General features: G+C 51.1%; 2 protein-coding genes across 5 annotated transcripts in view; one reads left to right on the top strand and one right to left on the bottom strand.

Annotated features, from left to right (window-relative positions):
• Positions 1-1983, top strand: part of STARD7 (StAR related lipid transfer domain containing 7) — a 22253-nt gene extending 20270 nt beyond the window's left edge. For 2 of the 4 annotated variants that reach the window (XM_082298361.1, XM_082298360.1), the window contains exon 8: positions 1484-1983. In XM_082298361.1, coding sequence (XP_082154487.1) covers positions 1484-1961 — 478 coding nt within the window. In that variant the 3' untranslated portion in view covers positions 1962-1983. The remainder of the gene's footprint in view (positions 1-1483) is intronic. The other 2 variants (XM_082298363.1, XM_082298362.1) reach the window with 1 other exon arrangement.
• Positions 1984-4168: 2185 nt separating this feature from the next.
• The window catches only part of LOC309582884 (uncharacterized protein), a gene marked incomplete at its 5' end in the record, with an annotated part of 29195 nt that continues 16860 nt past the window's right edge, over positions 4169-16503 (bottom strand). Inside the window, 5 exons of the mRNA XM_082298295.1 lie at positions 4169-4925; positions 5564-5701; positions 7496-7640; positions 10917-11121; positions 14581-14747. Of these exons, the coding sequence (XP_082154421.1) occupies positions 4707-4925; positions 5564-5701; positions 7496-7640; positions 10917-11121; positions 14581-14747 (874 nt within the window). The 3' untranslated portion in view covers positions 4169-4706. The remainder of the gene's footprint in view (positions 4926-5563; positions 5702-7495; positions 7641-10916; positions 11122-14580; positions 14748-16503) is intronic.

Below are 16503 nucleotides of genomic sequence, written 5' to 3'. Positions count from 1 at the left end.
GAAAAGGGAAAAAACGTAGGAAAAATTAGGAAAAAATGGGGAAAAAAAGGGGACGAAAAGGGAAAAAACGAGGGAAAAATTAGGAAAAAATTGGGAAAAACGAGAGGAAAAAAGGGAACGAAAGGGAAAAAATGAGAGGAAAAATTGGGAAAGAAAAGGGGGAAAAAAGGGAACGAAAAGGGAAAAAACGAGGGGAAAAATTGGGAAAGAAAAGGGGACGAAAAGGGAAAAAACGAGGGAAAAATTAGGAAAAAATCGGGGAAAAAAGGGGAAAAAAGGGAAAGAAAAGGGAAAAAATGAGAGGAAAAATTGGGAAAGAAAAGGGGGGAAAAATGGGAAAAAAGGGAACGAAAAGGGGAAAAATGAGAGGAAAAATTAGGGAAAAAAGGGGACGAAAAGGGAAAAAACGAGGGGAAAAATTGGGAAAGAAAAGGGGGAAAAAACGGGAAAAAAGGGAACGAAAAGGGAAAAAATATGAGGAAAAATTGGGAAAGAAAAGGGGGGGAAATGGGAAAAAAGGGAACGAAAAGGGAAAAAACGAGGGGAAAAATTAGGAAAAAAATCGGGAAAAAAAGGGGAAAAAAGGGAACGAAAGGGAAAAAACGAGGGGAAAAATTGGGAAAGAAAAGGGGGAAAAATGGGAAAAAAGGGAACGAAAAGGGAAAAAAGTGGGAAAAAATTGGAGAAAAATTGGGAAAAAAAGGGGATGAAAAGGGAAAAAACGAGGGGAAAAATTAGGAAAAAATCGGGAAAAAAAGGGGACGAAAAGGGAAAAAGCGAGGGGAAAAATTAGGAAAAAATTGGGGAAAAAAGGGAAAAAATGAGGGGAAAAATTAGGAAAAAAAGGGGACGAAAAGGGAAAAAATGAGAGAAAAATTAGGAAAAAATGGGAGAAAAAAAGGGGACGAAAAGGGAAAAAACATAGGAAAAATTAGGAAAAAATCGGGAAAAAAATGGGAAAAAAGGGAACGAAAGGGAAAAATGAGAGGAAAAATTGGGAAAGAAAAGGGGGGAAAAATGGGATAAAAGGGAACGAAAAGGGGAAAAAAGTGGGAAAAAATTGGAGAAAAATTGGGAAAAAAAGGGGACGAAAGGGAAAAAATGTGAGGAAAAATTGGGAAAGAAAAGGGGGGGGAAATGGGAAAAAAGGGAACGAAAAGGGGAAAAAAGTGGGAAAAAATTGGAGAAAAATTGGGAAAAAAAGGGGACGAAAGGGAAAAAATGTGAGGAAAAATTGGGAAAGAAAAGGGGGGGGAAATGGGAAAAAAGGGAACGAAAAGGGAAAAAACGAGGGTAAAAATTAGGAAAAAATCGGGAAAAAAAGGGGACGAAAAGGGAAAAAACGAGGGAAAAATTAGGAAAAAATGGGAGAAAAAATTGGGAAAAAAATGGGGAAAAAAGTGGGAAAAGCTGGGAAGGAGGCGCGGCGTGGCGGCTGCGGGGGCTCGTCCGGGAATCCCTGGCGAGCCGCGGCCGCTGGCAGGAATGCCGGAATTCCTGGAGAAGCTGCACTCGGCGGCGCTGAAGGCCAAGAAGATGGAGCTGGAAGTTCGGGATTATCTGAGCCCCTCCAAGGGCCCGGAGCCGCGCGGGGCCGCGCGCCTGGAATACGCCTGAGGAGCGGCGGGAAAACAGCGGGAATAAAGCCGGGAATAAACCTGGGAATAAACCTGGGAATAAACCTGGGAATGGCCTGGAAAAGGCCGGGCAAAGCAACGGGAATAAAGGGCGGGAAGCTCGGGATGGGGCCCCGCATCCGGCCCCGATTCCCTTCCCCTTCCCGGTTTTTCTGTTGTTTCCTCGTCGGAGAAAAAAGTGGGAATAAACTGGGAAAACACTGGGAAACTACCGGGAATGAACTCGGGAATAAATCCTGGAATAAAGCTGGAAAACACTGGGAAAACACCGGGAATGAACTCGGGAATAAATCCTGGAATAAACCTGGAAAACCCCATGAATAAATCTGGGAAGAAACCCGGGAAAATGCCGGGAATCACCCGGAAAAACCCGGGAATAAATCTGGGAATAAACCCGGGAAAATGCCGGGAATCACCCGGAAAATGCCGGGAATAAATCTGGGAATAAACTCGGGAATAAACCCGGGAATAAACCTGGAAAACCCCGGGATAAATCTGGGAATAAACCCGGGAAAATGCCGGGAATCACCCGGAAAATGCCGGGAATCACCAGGAAAAACCCGGGAATAAACTCGGGAATAAACCTGGAAAACCCCGGAATAAATCTGGGAATAAACCCGGGAAAACACCGGGAATAAACTCGGGAATAAACCCGGGAATCACCGAGAAAACACCGGGAACAGATCTGGGAATAAACCCGGGAAAATACCGGGAAAAGCCCGGGAATAAACCCGGGAATAAATCTGGGAATAAACCCGGGAATAAACCTGGAAAACACCGGGAATCACCCGGAAAACCCCGGGAATAAACCCGGGAATAAACCTGGAAAACACCGGGAATAAATCTGGGAATAAACCTGGAAAACCCTGGGAATAAACTCGGGAACAAACCCAGGAATAAACCTGGGAATCACCGGGAAAATACCGAGAATAAATCTGGGAATAAACCTGGAAAACCCTGGGAATAAATCCGGGAATTGCGCCAAAAATGCCGGGAAAAACAACGGGAATAAAGCCCGCGAATAAACCTGGATCCATCCCCAATCCCTTCCCAATCCCGTTTTTCCATCATTTCCGTGTCCCAGTGAGGAAAAACCCCGGGAATCACCCGGAAAACGCCGGGAATAAACCCGGATCCATCCCCGATCCCATTCCCGATCCCATTCCCGATCCCATTCCCACCAGGAGCGGGATTTTCCCGTCATTTCCTCATCCCAACCCAGGGAATTCCCGGTTTTTTTTGGATGCTCGGCCTGGGAATTTCTCAGGATGCGGCGGCGCCGCCTTTTCCAGGGGTTTTTCCCAGAAAAAAAAAGAGTCTGGGGACTCCTCAGCCCGGGAATTCCCAGATTGGGATCAGAATTCCTGGGATTTGGGCTGGAATTCCTGAGATTTGGGTCAGAATTTTTGGAATTGGGGCTGGAATTCCCCGAATTGGGGCTGGAAATTGTGGGATTGGAATTCCCAGGATTGGGGTTGGAATTCCTGGGATTTGGGTTGGGATTTTTGGAATTGGGGCTGGGATTCCCAGATTTGGGGCCAGAAATTGTGGGATTGGGGTTGGAATTCCCAAGATTTGGGTCAGAATTTCCCAGGATTTGGGTCGGAATTCCCAGGATTTGGGTCGGAATTCCCACGATTTGGGTTGGCATTCCCAGGATTGGGATTGGAATTCCCAAGATTTGGGTCAGAATTCCCAAATTTGGCTCGGAATTCCCAAGATTTGGGTCAGAATTCCCAAATTTGGCTCGGAATTCCCAGGATTTGGGTGTTCACACTGGGGAAGAAGAGGCGATTTTGGGGCTTTTTTGGGGGATTTTGGGGCTCCGTCACCCTCGGGAATTCGGGAAAAGCGGGAATTCCCAAATCCCCGCCATCCCAATTAGCTCCTCATTAACGCCCCTCCCCCCCTCCCCCTTAATGAGCGCTCGGAATTCCCGGTTTTACCAAATCCATCCCGGTTTTACCAAATCCATCCCGGATTTTCCTCCCTTCCCGGAATTCCCGGCCCAATTAACGCCGTCGATTAATGAGGAAAAGATTTGGAATTCGGGGGGAATTCCCAGAGGGATCCAACCCCACCCCCCCCCAATGGAATTTTGGGATCCCCCCCCCCCACCCCCATCCCGATGGAATTTGGGGCGATTTTCCCAAGATTTTGGGCCGTTTTCCTGCTGGGGTGAGGACGAACCCCTCCCCCACCCCCCAAAATTCCCCAAATCCCCCCCAAAATCCCGGGAATTTCGCGGGGGGGGGGGGGAAGGGAGGGGTCACACCTTTATTGCACAACCACAGCGGGGGGGGGGGTCCCCAAATCCCGGAATTCCACCCCAAAATTCCTTGGGGGGATGAGGGGGAGGAGGATTTTGGGGATTTGAAGGAGATTTTTGGGATTTGGGGGGGGATTTTGGGGATTTGAAGGGGATTTTTGGGATTTGGGGGGGGGATTTTAGGGATTTGGGGGGGGATTTGGGGAGGATTTTTGGGATTTGGGGGGATTTTTGGGGTCTAGGGGGGGGGACTTTTGGGACTTGGAGGGGAGGGGATTTTTGGGATCCGGGGGGGATTTTTGGGATCTGGGGTGAATTTTTGGGGTCTAGGAGGGGATTTTTGGGGTCTAGGAGGGGATTTGTGGGATCTGGGGGGGGATTTTGGGGATCTGGAGGGGATTTTTTGGGATTTTTGGGATCTGGAAAGGGGGAGGGGGGGAGGTTGGAAATTCCCTGAGTTGTTCCCAAATCCCGAGGGGGGGGGGGAAGGGAATCGGGACCCCTCCCGCCCCCCCCAAAAAGAGCCTCGTACCGAGGGGGGGGAGGGGACATTGGGGGGTCCCCCCGGGGGTGGCGGGGACAGTCCGGGGACAATCCGGGGGTGTCCCGGGGGTGTCCCAGCGGCTCCCGGGGGTGTCGGGGACAATCCCGGGGGTGTCCCGGGGGTGTCGGGGACAATCCCGGGGTGTCCCAGCGGCTCCCGGTGGCTCTTGGGGACAGTCCCGGGGTCCCGGGGGTGTCCCGGGGGTGTCCAGCGGCTCCCGGTGCCGCTCGGGGACAATCCCGGGCTCCCGGCGGTGTCACTTGGGGACGATCCTGCGGCTGGCCCTGCGCTCCGAGATGTGGCGACGGACGCGGCCCGCGGGGCGCGGGGGGGGCTCGGGGGCGAGCGAGGGGCTCGAGTGGGCCTTGGTGAGCGGCGCGGGGCCCCGGGGACACTCCGGGCCAGCCCCGAGCTCCTCCAGGTCGCCGCGCAGCCACGAGCCCAAGGCCTGCACGTAGGTGTGGGAGCGCCGCCGCTGCGGGGACAGCGCGGGGTCACCGCGCCGGGCAGCGGGGCCACCTCCGGCCAGGGGCACCCCCGGGGCACCCTCGGTGTCACCCTGGCACCCTCTGTGTCACCCCCCGTGTCACCCCTCGGTGTCACCCCCCGGGACACCCTGGCACCCTCGGTGTCCCCCCCGTGTCATCCCCCGTGTCACTCCCCGGGACATCGTGGCAGCCCCCAGTGCCACTTTGTCACCCCCCCAGGGCACCAGGGCACCCCCCGTGTCACCCCCGGTGTCTCTGTGTCACCCCACAATGTCCCTGTGTCCCCATGTCCCACAGTAGTGTCACCCTCCCGCTGTCACTGTGCCACCCCCCAGGGCACCGTGTCACCCCCCCAGTGCCACCCCCCAGTGTCCCTGTGTCCCCCCCCAAGTGTCCCTGTGCCACCCCCATCCCTGTGTCCCCCGTGTTTATGTCCATGCCAGTGTCCCCCCCGTCCCCTCTGTCCCCCCCGTGTCCCGGTGTCCCCCCCGTGTCCCTCTGTCCCCGTGTCCCTCTGTCCCCCCCGTGTCCCGGTGTCCCCCCCGTGTCCCTCTGTCCCCCCCGTGTCCCTCTGTCCCCCCCGTGTCCCGGTGTCCCCCCCGTGTCCCGGTGTCCCCCGGGTCACCTCCTCCTGCAGGAACTCCCCCTGGGCCCGGTGCTCCTCCAGGTCCCGTCCCCGTCCCTCGGGCAGGAGCCGCTGGTGCTCCAGGAGCTGGCACGTGGCGGTGCCCAGCCAGCGCTGCAGGCGGCACAGCTGCTCCTCCTGGGGTGACACGGGGACATCGGGGTGACACGGGGTGACACGGGGACATCGGGGTGACACAGGGTGACACAGGGACATGGGGTGACACGGGGTGACACGGGGTGACACGGGGACATCGGGGTGACACGGGGTGACACGGGGACATTGGGGTGACACGGGGTGACACGGGGTCACTGTGCCCAGCCAGCGCTGCAGGCGGCACAGCTGCTCCTCCTGGGGTGACACGGGGACATTGGGGTGACACGGGGTGACACGGGGACATCAGGGTGACACGGGGTGACACGGGGACATTGGGGTGACACGGGGTGACACGGGGACATCAGGGTGACACGGGGTGACACAGAGTGACACAGGGACATCGGGGTGACACGGGGTGACACGGGGGCATCAGGGTGACACAGAGTGACACGGGGACATCGGGGTGACACGGGGTGACACGGGGACATAGGGTGACACAGGGTGACACGGGGTGGTGACACGGGGACATGGGGTGACACAGGGTGACACAGAGTGACACAGGGACGTAGGGGTGACACAGAGTGACACGGGGTGACACAGGGACATCGGGGACACCGGGGTGACCCAGCTCCAGTTTGGGGTGTTTGGGGTGTTTGGGGTCACTCCGGGGTATTTGGGATATTTGGGATATTGGGGATTTTCTGGGATTTCGGCTGGTTTGGGCTGGTTTGGGGGTGTTTGGGCTGGTTTGGGGAGATTTTGGGATGTTTGGGGCTGGTTTTGGGGTGTTTTGGGGTGGTTTCGGGGTCTCACCGGGGCTGAGGGCAGGATGGGCCTGGGCTGTTTGGGGTATTTTCGGGGCTGTTTTTGGGGCGGTTTTTGGGGTATTTTCGGGGCGGTTATAGGGCTGTTTTTGGGGTGGTTTTTGGGGTATTTTCGGGGCGGTTTTTGGGGGTGGTTTTAGGGCTGTTTTTGGGGTGTTTTCGGGGTGTTTTTGGGGTATTTTCGGGGCGGTTTTGGGGGTATTTTGGGGGCGGTTTTAGGGCTGGTTTTGGGCTGGTTTTGGGGTATTTTGGGGTATTTTCGGGGCGGTTTTGGGGGTATTTTGGGGGCGGTTTTAGGGCTATTTTTGGGGTGTTTTTGGGGTGTTTTCGGGGCGGTTTTAGGGCTGTTTTTGGGGTGTTTTCGGGGCTGTTTTTGGGGTATTTTCGGGGCGGTTTTTGGGGTGTTTCCGGGGCGGTTTTAGGGCTGTTTTTGGGGTGTTTTCGGGGTGTTTTTGGGGTATTTTCGGAGTGTTTTTGGGGTATTTTGGGGTCGGTTTTAGGGCTGTTTTTGGGGTGTTTTTGGGTGTTTTGGGATCTCACTGGGGCGCTGCGGCTCGGCGCCAAGGGCAGGATGGGCCTGGGCTGTTTGGGGTTTTTTCAGGGCTGTTTTTGGGGTATTTTCAGGACTGTTTTGGGGCGGTTTTTGGGGTATTTTCGGGGCGGTTTTAGGGCTGTTTTTGGGGTGTTTTTGGGGTATTTTTGGGGCGGTTTTAGGGCTGTTTTTGGGGTGTTTTTGGGGTGTTTTCGGGGCGGTTTTTGGGGTGTTTTCGGGGCGGTTTTAGGGCTGTTTTTGGGGTGTTTTGGGGTGGTTTTGGGGTCTCACCGGGGCTGAGGGCAGGATGGGCCTGGGCTGTTTGGGGTATTTTTGGGGTATTTTCGGGGCTGTTTTTGGGCAGTTTTTGGGGTATTTTGGGGGCGGTTTTAGGGCTGTTTTTGGGGTGTTTTTGGGGTGTTTTCGGGGCGGTTTTAGGGCTGTTTTTGGGGTGATTTTGGGGTGGTTTTGGGGTCTCACCGGGGCGCTGCGGCTCGGCGCCGAGGGCAGGATGGGTCTCACGAAGCGGCGCCGGGAGCCCACGGCCGCGGGGAACGGGGGGGACGAGAACAGCGCCGCCGCCAGGTTGATCCCGGCCACCCACGAGCGCAGCTCGGCCGCCGAGCTGTGACGTCAGCGGTGACGTCAGCGGTGACGCCATCACACACACACACACACACATCCCCCCCCCCCGGAGTTACCCCGAATATCCCAAATTTGCCCCCGAAAATCTCAAAAATCCCCAATGTCCCAAATGCCCCCAAATCCCGAATCTGCCCCCAAAACCCCAAATGTGCCCCAAAGATCCCCAAATTCTCCGCAGTGACCCCAAATCCCCCAAAACCCCAAAAACTCCAAATCCAGCCCCAAATCCACGAAACCCCAAAACCCCAAATCCACCCCAAAACTGCAAATGACCAAAAGCCCAAAAAGCCCCAAATCACAAAATCCCAAATCCCCAAAACCCCCAAATCTGCCTCAAAGATCCCAAATCCTCCTCAGTGACCCCAAATTCCCCAAAACCCCAAAAATCCCCAAACCACCCCAAAACCCCCAAAACCCCAAATCCACCCCCAAACCACCCCAAATCCACAAAACGCCAAAGCCCCAAATCCACCCCAAAACCCCAAATCCACCCTAAAACCACAAATGACCGAAAGCCCCAAAACCCCCGAAACCCCAAATCCCAAAATCCCAAATCCCCCAAACCCCAAAAACCCCCAAAAACCCCAAACCCCCAAATCTGCCCCAAAGATCCCAAATTCCCCTTAGTGACCCCAAATCCCCAAAAAACCCCAAAAAACCCCAAATCCATCCCCAAACCACCCCAAATCCACAAAACCCCAAAGCCCCAAATCCACCCCAAAACCCCAAATGGCCAAAAGCCCCAAAAGCCCAAAAAGCCCCAAAAGCCCAAAAAGCCCCAAACCCCAAATCTCAAAAACCCCAAAAACCCCAAAAACCGCAAAACCCCAAATCCACCCCAAAACCGCAAATGACCAAAAGCCCAAAAAGCCCAAAAACCCCCAAACCTCAAACCCCAAATCACCCCCAAACCCCAAAGATCCCAAATCCCCCTCAGTGACCCCAAAACCCCAAAAACCCCAAAGCTCCAAATCTGCCCCAAATCACCCCAAAACCCCAAATCCACCCCAAAACCGCAAATGACCAAAAGCCCAAAAACCCCAAATGTCCCAAATCCCACAAATCCCCAAATTCCCAAAGCCCCAAAACCCCCAAATCCCCAAAACCCCAAAAAGCCCCAAAACCCCCAAAATCCCAAAACCCCAAATCCACCCCCAAAGATCCCAAATCCCCCTCAGTGACCCCAAAACCCCCAAAAAAACCCAAAACCCCAAAAACCCCAAATCCGCCCCAAACCTCCCCCCCCCCCCCCCAAATCTTCCCCTGCCTTTTGGGGTTTTGGGGTTTTCTGGGGGGTTTTAGGGTTTTTTTAGGATTTTTGGGATTGATGGGGTTTTTTAGGATTTGGGGTTTTTTTTAGGATTTCAGGCTTTTTTCAGCATTGGGGTTTTTTTTAGGATTTGGGGTTTTTTAAGCATTGGGGGGTTTTTTAGGATTTCGGCTTTTTTTTCGGATTTTGGGGTTTTTTCAGAATTGGGATTTTTTTCAGCATTGGGGTTTTTTAGGATTTGGGTTTTTTTCAGCATCGGGGTTTTTTTTAGGATTTCAGGGTTTTTTTAGGATTTTGGGTTTTTTCAGCACTGGGGTTTTTTAGGAATTCAGGGGGGGGTTTTTAGGATTTCAGCTTTTTTTGAGGATTTCGGGGTTTTTTTCAGAATTGGGATTTTTTTCAGCTTTGGGGTTTTTTAGGATTTTGGGGTATTTTTAGGATTTCAGCTTTTTTTAGGATTTCAGCTTTTTTTTAGGTTTTCAGCTTTTTTTTTAGGATTTCAGGGGTTTTTCAGCATTGGGGTTTTTTAGGATTTCAGGGGTTTTCCAGCACTGGGATTTTTTTTAGGATTTCAGGGGGTTTTTTTAGGATTTCGGGATTTTTTAGCATTAGGATTTTTTCCGGGGGTCTCTCTGGGGTGGTTTTGGGGTTTTTTTTTAGGATTTCGGGATTTTTTAGCATTAGGATTTTTTCCGGGGGGGCTCTCTGGGGTGGTTTTGGGGTTTTTTTTAGGATTTCGGGGTTTTTTTCAGAATTGGGATTTTTTTCAGCTTTGGGGGTTTTTTAGGATTTTGGGGTATTTTTAGGATTTCAGCTTTTTTTAGGATTTCAGCTTTTTTTTAGGTTTTCAGCTTTTTTTTTAGGATTTCAGGGGTTTTTCAGCATTGGGGTTTTTTAGGATTTCAGGGGTTTTCCAGCACTGGGATTTTTTTTAGGATTTCAGGGTTTTTTTTTAGGATTTCGGGATTTTTTAGGATTAGGATTTTTTCCGGGGGGGCTCTCTGGGGTGGTTTTGGGGTTTTTTTTTAGGATTTTGGGGTTTTTTAGGATTAGGATTTTTTCCGGGGGGGCTCTCTGGGCTGGTTTTGGGGTTTTTTTTTAGGATTTCGGGATTTTTTAGCATTAGGATTTTTTCCGGGGGGGCTCTCTGGGGTGGTTTTGGGGTTTTTTTTTAGGATTTCGGGATTTTTTAGGATTAGGATTTTTTCCGGGGGGGCTCTTTGGGGTGGTTTTGGAGCTTTTTTTTAGGATTTCGGGATTTTTTAGGATTAGGATTTTTTCCGGGGGGGCTCTCTGGGGGCGGTTTTGGGGGTTTTTTTTAGGATTTCGGGATTTTTTAGCATTAGGATTTTTTCCGGGGGGGGCTCTCTGGGGCGGTTTTGGGGTTTTTTTTTAGGATTTCGGGGTTTTTTAGGATTAGGATTTTTTCCGGGGGGGCTCTCTGGGGTGGTTTTGGGGTTTTTTTTAAGGATTTCGGGATTTTTTAGGATTAGAATTTTTTCCGGGGGGGGCTCTCTGGGGCGGTTTTGGGGTTTTTTTTAGGATTTCGGGATTTTTTAGCATTAGGATTTTTTCCGGGGGGGGCTCTCTGGGCTGGTTTTGGGGTTTTTTTTTAGGATTTCGGGATTTTTTAGCATTAGGATTTTTTCCGGGGGTGCTCTCTGGGGGCGGTTTTGGGGTTTTTTTTTAGGATTTCGGGGTTTTTTAGGATTAGGATTTTTTCCGGGGGGGCTCTCTGGGCTGGTTTTGGGGCTTTTTTTTAGGATTTCGGGATTTTTTAGGATTAGGATTTTTTCCGGGGGTGCTCTCTGGGGTGGTTTGGGGTTTTTTTTTGGGATTTCGGGATTTTTTAGGATTAGGATTTTTTCCGGGGGGGCTCTCTGGGGTGGTTTTGGGGTTTTTTTTTAGGATTTCGGGATTTTTTAGGATTAGGATTTTTTCCGGGGGGGCTCTCGGGGTGGTTTTGGGGTTGCCCGGGGCACTCACGGTGCCTGGCACAGGAACTCGCGGCGGTCGGCGGCGCGCAGGCGGAACACGTGCGGCCGCTTGGTGTATTTGGGGTGGCCCTCGGCCAGCGCGTGGGGCAACCCCAGGGGCTCCTCGGGCCCCTCGGGGGGGTCCCGCACGAAGCTCAGGAGGGGCCCCCGCAGCTCCACCCGAAAACGCTTCCAGCCCCGCCGGCCCCACGGGGCTTTTTTTTGGGGGGAAAAAAAATCCCAGAAATGGGTCAAAAACAAGCCCAAAAAAATGAAAGGATTCCGATCAGCCCCAGCCCAGCTCGAAATGGGGGAAGAACCCCCAAAAATGCTTCGGGAAATGGTGGTGGGGTTATGCCCCCCCAAAGTGCCCCAAATCCCGTGAATTCCCCATGAAATTCACCCCGACCTGCCCGAAATCGCCCAAATTCAGCCCAAATCCCCCAAATTCAGCCCAAATCCCCCAAAAGTGCCCCAAATCCCGCGAATTCCCCATGAAATTCACCCCGACCTGCCCAAAATCGCCCAAATTCAGCCCAAATCCCCCAAATTCAGCCCAAATCCCGCGAATTCCCCATGAAATCCACCCCGACCTGCCCGAAATCGCCCAAATTCAGCCCAAATCGCCCAAATTCAGCCCAAATCCCGTGAATTCCCCATGAAATTCACCCCGAACCCCACCCCGAACTGCCCAAAATCCCCCAAATTTGCCCCAAATCCCGTGAATTCCCCCTGAAATTCACCCCAAAGGCTCCAAAATCCCCCAAATTCACCCCGAATCCTCCCCAAAATCACCCAAATTTGCCCCAAATCCCGTGAATTCCCCCTGAAATCCATCCCAAACCCCACCCCAAACTGCCCAAAATCGCCCAAATTTGCCCCAAATCCCGTGAATTTCCTCCCAGATTCACCCAAAGCCCCAAAATCCCTCGGGAAATCGTTCTGGGATGATCCCAAATTCACCCCAAATCCCACAAATTCCCCATTAAATTCACCCGAGGGCCCAAAATCGCCCAAATTCGCCCCAAATCCTCCCAAAATCCCCCAAATTCAGCCCAAATCCCACAAATTCCCCCTGAAATTCACCCCGAAGGCCCCAAAATCCCCCAAATTCCCCCCAAATCCCCCAAATCAATCCCAAATTCCCCCCCAGACTCCCCCAAAATCGCCCAAATCTCCCCCAAAATCCCTCCAAACCCCTCCAAAATCCCCCCCCAAATCCCCCAAATCAATCCCAAATCCACCCAAACGGCCCCAAAATCCCCCCAAAAACCCCAAAATCTCCCAAATCAATCCCAAATTCCCCCCAAACTCCCCCAAAAACCCCAAAATTCCCCGAAATCTCCCTGAAATCTCCCCAAAATCCCCCAAACCAATCCCAAATCAATCCCAAATTCCCCCACATCCCCCCCAAAATCCCCCAAATTCCCCCCAAAATCCCCCAAAATTCCCTGAAAATTCCCCCAAACCCCTCAAAATTCCCCCAAAATCCCCCAAATCAATCCCAAAATGCCCCCAAATTCCCCCAAAATCCCCCCAAAATCCCCCAAATCAATCCCAAATTCCCCCCAAACTCCCCCAAAAAACCCCAAAATCTCCCCCAAACTCCCCCAAAATCCCCCAAATCCCCCCAAAAATCCCACAAATCCCCCCCAAATCCCCCAAATCAATCCAAAATCCCCTCAAACTCCCCCAAAAAACCCCAAAATCCCCCAAAAATCCCCCCAAAATCCCCCCAAAATCCCCCAAATCAATCCCAAATCCCCCCAAACTCCCCCAAAAACTCCCCCAAATCCCCCAAATCAATCCCAAATCCCCCCCAACTCCCCCAAACTCCCCCAAATCCCCCCAAAATCCCCCAAATCAATCCCAAATCCCCCCAAACTCCCCCAAAAAACCCCAAATTCCCCCAAATCAATCCCAAATCCCCCCCAAACTCCCCCAAAAATCCCCCCCAAAATCCCCCAAATCAATCCCAAATCCCCCCAAACTCCCCCCAAAAACCCCAAAATCACCCAAATCAATCCCAAATTCCCCCCAAACTCCCCCAAAAATCCCCAAAAAACCCCAAATTCCCCCAAATCCCCCCAAAATTCCCTGAAAATTCCCCAAAACCCCTCCAAAATTCCCCCAAATCACCCCCAAACTCCCCCAAAAATCCCCCCCAAAATCCCCCAAATCCCCCAAAAATTCCACCAAATCCCCCCAAAATCCCCCAAATCAATCCCAAATCACCCCCAAACTCCCCCAAAAAACCCCAAAATCCCCCAAATCAATCCCAAATCCCCCCAAATCCCCCAAATCAATCCCAAATCCCCCCCAAACTCCCCCAAAAATCCCCCAAATCCCCCAAATCAATCCCAAATCCCCCCCAAACTCCCCCCAAAAACCCCAAAATCCCCCAAATCAATCCCAAATTCCCCCAAACTCCCCCCAAAAATCCCCCCAAACTCCCCCAAAATCCCCCAAATCCCCCCAAAATCCCCCAAATCAATCCCAAATCCCCCCCAAACTCCCCCAAAAATCCCCCAAATCCCCCAAATCAATCCCAAATCCCCCCCCAACTCCCCCAAAAATCCCCCAAATCCCCCAAATCAATCCCAAATCCCCCCCAAACTCACCCAAAAATCCCCCAAAAATCCCCCAAATCCCCCCAAAATCCTCGAAATCAATCCCAAATCCCCCCCAAACTCCCCCAAAATCCCCCCCAAAATCCCCAAAATCCCCCCAAAATCCCCCAAATCAATCCCAAATCCCCCCCAAACTCCCCCAAAATCCCCCAAAAATCCCCCAAATCCCCCCAAAATCCCCCAAATCAATCCCAAATCCCCCCCAAACTCCCCCAAAAAAACCCAAAATCCCCCAAATCAATCCCAAATCCCCCCCAAACTCACCCAAAAATCCCCCAAAAATCCCCCAAATCCCCCCAAAATCCTCGAAATCAATCCCAAATCCCCCCCAAACTCCCCCAAAATTCCCCAAATCCCCCCAAAATCCCCCAAATCAATCCCAAATCCCCCCCAAACTCCCCCAAATCCCCCCAAAATCCCCCACATCAATCCCAAATCCCCCCCAAATCCCCCCAAAAATCCCCCAAATCCCCCCAAAATCCCCCAAATCAATCCCAAATCCCCCCAAACTCCCCCAAATCCCCCCAAACTCCCCCCAAAAATCCCCCAAATCCCCCCAAAATCCTCGAAATCAATCCCAAATCCCCCCCAAACTCCCCCAAAATTCCCCAAATCCCCCCAAAATCCCCCAAATCAATCCCAAATCCCCCCCAAACTCCCCCAAATCCCCCCAAAATCCCCCACATCAATCCCAAATCCCCCCCAAATCCCCCAAAAATCCCCCAAATCCCCCAAAAATCCCCCAAATCAATCCCAAATCCCCCCAAACTCCCCCAAAAAACCCCAAATCCCCCCAAACTCCCCCAAAAAACCCCAAAATCCCCCAAATCAATCCCAAATCCCCCCCAAACTCCCCCCAAACTCCCCCAAATCCCCCAAAAATCCCCAAATCCCCCCCAAAATCCCCCAAATCAATCCCAAATCCCCCCAAACTCCCCCAAAAAACCCCCAAATCCCCCAAATCAATCCCAAATCCCCCCCAAATCCCCCCCAAACTCCCCAAATCCCCCCCAAATCCCCCCAAAATCCCGAATTGCTCCGGACCTTTCTTCCCGTCCGTCTCTGCCAGGACCTTCCTGGCCAGGACCCCGCTGAGGGCGGGGGCGGCCCCGGAGCCCCCCGGCAGCTCCGGAGGTTTTGGGGCGCTCGGGAGATTTTGGGGATTTTGGGGACCCCCCCCGGGGCCGGCGGCGACCTCGTCCTCGTCATCCCTGGAGCGGGGCAGGGGCGGGGATGCCAGGAATTCCGGTGAAATCCCGACAAATTCCATCAAATCCCAACAAATCCCATCAAATCCCATTAAAATCCCAACAAATCCCATTAAAATCCCAACAAATCCCATCAAAATCCCATCAAATTCCATCAAATTCCATTGAAATCCCAACAAATCCCAACAAATCCCAACAAATCCCAACAAATCCCAACAAATCCCATTCAAATCCCAATGAAATCCCATTAAATCCCATCAAATCCCAATTAAATCCCATTAAATCCCAATGAAATCCCAAGGAAATCCCAAGGAAATCCCATCAAATCCCATCAAATCCCATCAAATCCCAAAAATCCCATAAAAATCACATCAAAATCCCATCAAATCCCATTAAATCCCATAAAATCCCAATGAAATCCCAACAAATCCCAAGAAAATCCCAACAAATCCCATTCAAATCCCATAAAAATCCCATTAAATCCCAATGAAATCCCAATGAAACCCCATCAAATCCCAATTAAATCCCATAAAATTCCAACAAATCCCAATCAAATCCCAATGAAATCCCAAGGAAATCCCAATCAAATCCCATCAAATCCCAAAAATCCCATAAAAATCACATCAAAATCCCAACAAATCCCAATGAAATCCCAACAAATCCCATTCAAATCCCATAAAAATCCCATTAAATCCCATTAAATCCCAATGAAATCCCAATTAAATCCCATCAAATCCCAATTAAATCCCATCAAATCCCATTAAAATCCCGTAAAATCCCATTAAATCCCAATGAAATCCCAATGAAATCCCAAGGAAATCCCATCAAATCCCATCAAATCCCATCAAATCCCAAAAATCCCATAAAAATCACATCAAAATCCCATCAAATCCCATTAAATCCCATAAAATCCCAATGAAATCCCAACAAATCCCAAGAAAATCCCAACAAATCCCATTCAAATCCCATAAAAATCCCAATAAAATCCCATTAAATCCCAATGAAATCCCAACAAATCCCATTCAAATCCCATAAAAATCCCAATAAATCCCATAAAAATCCCAATAAATCCCATTAAATCCCAATTAAATCCCAACAAATCCCAATCAAATCCCAATGAAATCCCAAGGAAATCCCAACAAATCCCATTCAAATCCCATAAAAATCCCATTAAATCCCAAAGAAATCCCATTAAATCCCAATGAAATCCAACCAAATCCAATCAAATCCCATCAAAATCCCCCAGGATTCTCCCAAAATCCCCCAAATTCCCACAAAATCCCTCCAAAATTCCCCCAAATTCCTCCCAAACTCCCCCCAAAATTCCCCAAATCCCCCCAAATCCCCCCAATTCCTGCAAAAATTCCCCAAAATCCACTCAAAATTCCCATCAAAATCCCCTCAAATTCCCCCAAAATTCCCTCAAAATTCCCCAAAATTTCCCCAAATTTCCCCCAAAATCCCCCCAAATTCCCCCTAAATCTCCCCCAAAAATCCCCAGAATTTCCCCAAATTCCCCTAAAATCCTCAAAATCCCCAAAATTCCCCCAAATCCCCTCAAATTTCCCCCAAAATGCCCCAAATCGCTCCAAAATTCCCCCAAATTCCCCCAAATCCCCCCAAAATCCCACAAAATTCTCCCAAAATCCCCAAAATTTCCCCCAAAATTCCCCCAAATTCTCCCAAAATCCCAAATTCCCTCTAAATCTCCCATCAAAATCCCCCAAATTACCCCAAAATTGCCCAAAATCCCCCAAAT

The sequence above is a fragment of the Coloeus monedula genome, assembly GCF_965178545.1.
Source record: "Coloeus monedula genome assembly, chromosome: 28".
NCBI lineage: Eukaryota > Metazoa > Chordata > Aves > Passeriformes > Corvidae > Coloeus > Coloeus monedula.
The sequence above is the reverse complement of the archived record's forward strand: the minus strand, read 5'-3'. Positions and strand labels throughout refer to the sequence as shown.